This window comes from Macadamia integrifolia, chromosome 14 (genome assembly GCF_013358625.1).
Source record: "Macadamia integrifolia cultivar HAES 741 chromosome 14, SCU_Mint_v3, whole genome shotgun sequence".
NCBI classification, from domain to species: Eukaryota; Viridiplantae; Streptophyta; class Magnoliopsida; order Proteales; family Proteaceae; genus Macadamia; species Macadamia integrifolia.
The window spans coordinates 29,607,756-29,612,981 of NC_056570.1; the positions used below are offsets into that span (position 1 = coordinate 29,607,756).

General features: G+C 38.5%; 1 protein-coding gene across 1 annotated transcript in view; it reads right to left on the reverse strand.

Annotated features, from left to right (window-relative positions):
* LOC122061009 (beta-glucosidase 12-like) overlaps window positions 1-4,409 on the reverse strand; it is a 9,267-nt gene extending 4,858 nt beyond the window's left edge. The window contains exons 1-5 of the mRNA XM_042624157.1: window positions 4,232-4,409; window positions 4,050-4,119; window positions 2,413-2,471; window positions 2,249-2,324; window positions 2,079-2,156 (exon numbers count right to left, since the gene is read on the reverse strand). Coding sequence (XP_042480091.1) covers window positions 2,079-2,156; window positions 2,249-2,324; window positions 2,413-2,471; window positions 4,050-4,119; window positions 4,232-4,393 — 445 coding nt within the window. The 5' untranslated portion in view covers window positions 4,394-4,409. The remainder of the gene's footprint in view (window positions 1-2,078; window positions 2,157-2,248; window positions 2,325-2,412; window positions 2,472-4,049; window positions 4,120-4,231) is intronic.
* Window positions 4,410-5,226: the final 817 nt, after the last annotated feature.

Consider the following 5,226-nt stretch of genomic DNA (forward strand, 5'->3'; position numbering starts at 1 on the left):
TCCATTCGGGTCGCCACCAAAATATGTCGAATCGGGTCAATCTTCAAAACGGGTCAAGAATTCGAGACAGACTTAACAATAAATAAAAAGCCTAGAGAGAGAGAGAGAGAGAGAGAGAGAGAGAGAGAGAGAGAGAGAGAGAGAGAGAGAGAGGAATTTAGTTGCTACTTGGGTTGTAGGAACTTTTCTTCCACCGGAGCTCAGCCAAAGAAATGGAATAATTCACTTCCCTTTTGAGTTCGTAAATATCCTCATTGGGAAATCGGATCAAGTGTTGTCATTGTTGGCAATAGTGTGATGGTTCTAATTCAATTTGTTTGGGTTTGGTATCTTAACCAAATACACTTGGATTTGATGATTGGGTTGGTTATGAATTATGGGTCAAAATTTGGGTTCAATCTTGAACCAATTAGATTGAATCGGTCCTAGTAGTCCATTAGATATTTGGATTGAATCTCATTATATATGCAAGGTGGTTTGATAAGGTAAGAAAGCATTACGTATATGCAATGGGCCAACAAGCTTCAACGTGTCTCTCTTTTGAGTAACCTCTTTGATTTAAAATCATAAATACAATAAGAGTTCTACCATGATAAGGAGTGTATGGCAGAATCAACAACCTCTTGGTTTTGAGAATCGGCAAAGCACATGAGTTGATGAGGTAATTAGAGTTGGGCTTGGTTTAAAGAAAAATAAATTGAGTTTTATTAGAACTCTCAAAGCTCATGGGCGGTTGGTAGAGAATTCCAAATATAAATAATTGAGATGGGATTGGCTCTCGCATGAGTAAAATACAGCAAGATTTAAAGGAGTTAGAGATAAACATGTTGCTGAATTGGAGACTACATATTGGTTCAAATTAGGAGTTGAAGTGCTAGAAACCAAAGTGAATTCAGCAAGGTTTCTACAGCAGTTTTATTTGAAGATGAAGTCTAGATTCCTTATCTCATTCATGTGCAGCAATTGCCAAGTGTTGGATTTAGCCAGAAGAAGAAAGTGAAGCTATTACAAAGAAGAGAGGATAGCAAGAGTCTGCCACATGTTCAAGAACTAAAGATTGGGAAGTGGACTTCATATTGGATTCTTTCTCACGCATATGGACAGCAGCGAAATAAAGAGCGACCAAGAATGAATAGAATTTCAGATCAAGGAGGATTCTTTTACGCTTAATCGATCCATTCGGCAGGATTTGGCTTCTTCAAGTCGTCTTTTATTTTCTGCAATAAAAAGAGATTTCGTGGGCAGAATATGTAGCCTCTCCATTACTAGAAAAACCGAGAGAGATAAAGAGAGAGAGAGAGGGAGAGAAGCAATCTTGACAGAGGGATCCAAGAGGCTGCTATGTTGATGGTTTGAGCATGTTCTTTTATATGTCAAGCAAGCGATCATCAACCGGATTACACAGGCTGAGGTAATCCGTATCTGAAATCCTTATTTTGGTATTTTAGAATCTGTTGATTGTTGAGAAACTCTAGATCAATGATGTATTGGGTTGGGATTTTATTGATTTAAAATTGTGAACCTAGGAAGTTGGGGCTTGTCTAGGGTGTGGGGTTGTTGACCTTGTCTGAATTGCATCTTAGATTGAAGCAGGGATAGATTTCTGGACCATTGTAGCGGTTGAAAAAGTTGAGTATTGGGGAAATACGAAACCCTATATGGGTATTCCTCCGTGGAGTAGGTGCTTTGGCTGAACCACGAATATCTGGTGTTATTGTCTCGCATTTATTTTTCTACATATATTCAAAGTGCATGTTATGCAGAGTGGTGGGACATTGTCTGGTAGACCCAGCCACATTGTGGTGTGAGGTGCATGTGTCATTTGAGTGATTGGCAATTACGGGATTGCCCCGGCCAATCTAGAATTGCGCAGTGGAAGCTTTTGTTGGGTTGCAAATAAGAAAATTTTTGGAACCACTGATTGACCCCCCTCTCAATGTCAACCTGGGAACATCAATCCTCTTAATTAGTTTTGAACATTTTTCAAAATACCCTTTCGAGTTTCAATTTCTTTGGCTGTGAGAGAGAGAGAGAGAGAGAGAGAGAGAGAGAGAGAGAGAGAGAGAGAGAATCATTACCTTTGGATAGAAGCTCATCGATGAGGTCATTATAATATCTGATGCCTTCCTTGTTCACTCCTCCACTAAGCTTTCCCTCTTGAGAGATAAATGGTTTCAGATTGTTTCATACAAGTTCATAAAGGAGTTAATGGAAGGGGAGAAAAAGATTAAAAAGATGATAGACATACTGGGTAATAATCTGGGCCAAGAGATGGAGAATCTATGCGCATTCAATCCCATTTGCTTCATTATACTCACGTCTTCCTGTTAATAAAATTGATTATTAGGAGAAGGGCCCATCAGTCATCACCACCAGGTAATATGAGGCTTTACAAGTGGCTAGTAACCATACCTTATAACGATGATAAGAATCAACAGCCACATCTCCATTTCTATGATCAGTAATTTTACCTGTCACCACAATTATATATAATGAATTAGCCACTTCCATGCCTTAGGCAAATATCCTTTATACACATACACAGAACACACGTTAATACAAAGGAGAATTTTATCTTTTTCACTATAGGTTAGACATTAAAGGAGCAATACTAACACACAGAAAAGGGTGTGTTGAGGTAATTAACCTTGTAATGTTCATCTGAATAAAGGGACGATGGCATTTTTCCACATTCTTAGTAAATCTCTATGTTTGAAATTCAGGACATGAAAACAGAAGAAAAGAAAAGAAAAAAAGAAAAAAAAAAAAAAATTTTAATTTGAAAGAGATAGATACATTCAAAAATGATGATTTTTTACCTTATTATGGCTTTTGTACTATTTTCTTTTCTTTTCTTAGTTACTATCAAAGATATCTAACCACATAAAAAACACAAAACTAGGCACTTGAGCAGGTCTATTGGAACTTAATTAAGATCGAGCTGGATCTTTTTGGGTCAGATTAGGATTGAGGTTTGAGGATTGAGAATTTATGATATTAAAAGACAAGAAACACATTACTTTGGGTCGGGCAAGTTGGAAACATTTTCCTCGGTTGTGTTGCTTTGAGTCGGAGATAGTGTAGGGTCATATAATTGGGGGGGGGTTGGAATTTTCTGTCCGGGAGTGTGGCTCATAAACTAACACAGGAGCCAATAAGAGCGTCCACGAAAGCATAAATAGGGGTGGTCAGTCATTTCGCAGGGGCTTGTGTTTAGATGCATGCTCTTGGATAGGCTCCTTTTTACCATAATTGATATACAAGGGAGAGGGTTCCATGACATCAATGAGAAGAAATCCGCATGGCACACCAATAGTAGAGAAGAGGATGGTATAATCCACATGCATGGGGACCATATGGTTAGAGTAGGTGAGAAAAAATAATATAAATACTCCATGTGAGAGGGAAATAGTGCACTAGCATCATGAGAATCTTTTTCCTTAAATATAATTAATGTTTGGCAAGAGATCGCTACCTCTTGGTGCAAATACACACAAGTGGATGCGGCCAATGGGAGGGCACAACGAGCATCTTCAATGTGGGGCAGTATGGTCTTTTTGTACCCTCATGTCTAGGCATAAAACATGCCAGGAGGTTGTGCTCTTTCTTCCTTAATGTTTTTAACGAGTTCAGTCATAAGTTTTGACAAGTTTTTTATCAACAGTCATCCTTTGATGAGAATTGCCAGCTCAACGTTTCACATTAGGGCTGAAAATACAGATCGAAAAAGTTCGATACAAGGTGAACCATATGGCTATGAAATCAGATACATGGTTAATTTGGGGGGCACAATAGGTATTTGGGTGCGGACACTATCCTCCTAATTTGATCACGTGTCAAATTTCAGTCTTAGATGTATACATTTACCCTTACTACCGAATGTCAAACCCTCTATTGTATATCCATGTACCACAATGTGGTCCCATGCACCCTCTTATAATCCTAAATTTATAGGGGACCTTGGACTATATGTCCACAAATATTCAGTCCCATCTAAACTACCATATGGCAAAACGCATATACACTCTTTGTAAATCACAGAAGAAAACCTGGATATCTGTGAGTGAAGAAATCCCAAATACTTGGGCCTTTACCATCCTCAAATGCTGCACCTTCATACTGCAAAAGCCAGACCCAAAATTTAAGCAAGCTCAGTCATGTCAGTCTTTTTAAGTTTAGTAAAGAAAAAACTTCAATTCCTGAAACACTACACTGAAGCCTATGGATATACCTGGTAAGCAGCCGATGCTGTCCCGAAAATGAAACCTTCCGGGAAGCTACTCCGGCTAAATGGAACGGAGACATTACTTGTAAAGACACCTGCTGTCTGAACATACAGGTTCGCTATCACTATGAAACCTAACACCAAGACCAGAGAGCCTTGAACAGCCATTAATTACCTCTTTCTGTTTTCTCCTCTCTCTCTCTCTCTCTCGCTCTCTCTCTCTTTATGGGTAGTCTATAAATTTTAAATAACCAAGTGTGAGAGCTACATAGATTCAGCCTTTGAAAGTGGTCATAACTAATATTTAAAACCCAACTGTTGCGTTGATTCCTTCAAATATTATTTTTCAAAGGAAAAAAGAAGCGTAAAAAGTGGCGTTGCTCCTATGCCCAGACACGAAGTGTGGGCGAAATGATCACCCACCCCTTATGAATGGTGGAAATCCCACCCTTATTGATGCTTTCATATATACTTTCTTTGACTCTCATGCTGGTGCAAGGACCATGCTGCCTTCCAGGAACCCTCTCCATTCCTTTAATCAAGGGAAATTTACATCTACCTTCACTCGCATTTGCCCTTACTATATCTACTCCTTTGCATCGCTTATTACAAATAAACCCTCCCAACCTAACACCGTGAGTTAGGTGTTAGTTTTTGAAATGAAAAAGACGTTTTTATCCTTATTATATCTTAAACTAAAATATCCTAAATCGAAAGACCATTTTACCTTTATTATATCTTCAACCCTAAAATCCCTAAATCCCCAAATCCTATTCCTCAAAACCCCCGTTTACAATGAGGATGAGGAGGATCACAAGATGCTCGACGAAAGACGTATCCAAGTATTACAGGAACTCGAGAAGAAGAAGAACAAGCAGGATTGAAAGAAAAGCACCAATCTATATATAAAACATAAAAAAGACGTTTCTGTTTTATCTTCCAATTCGATGAAATCCTAACCAATGAAGAACTTATCAACATAACATCCATCTTTTCTGAAC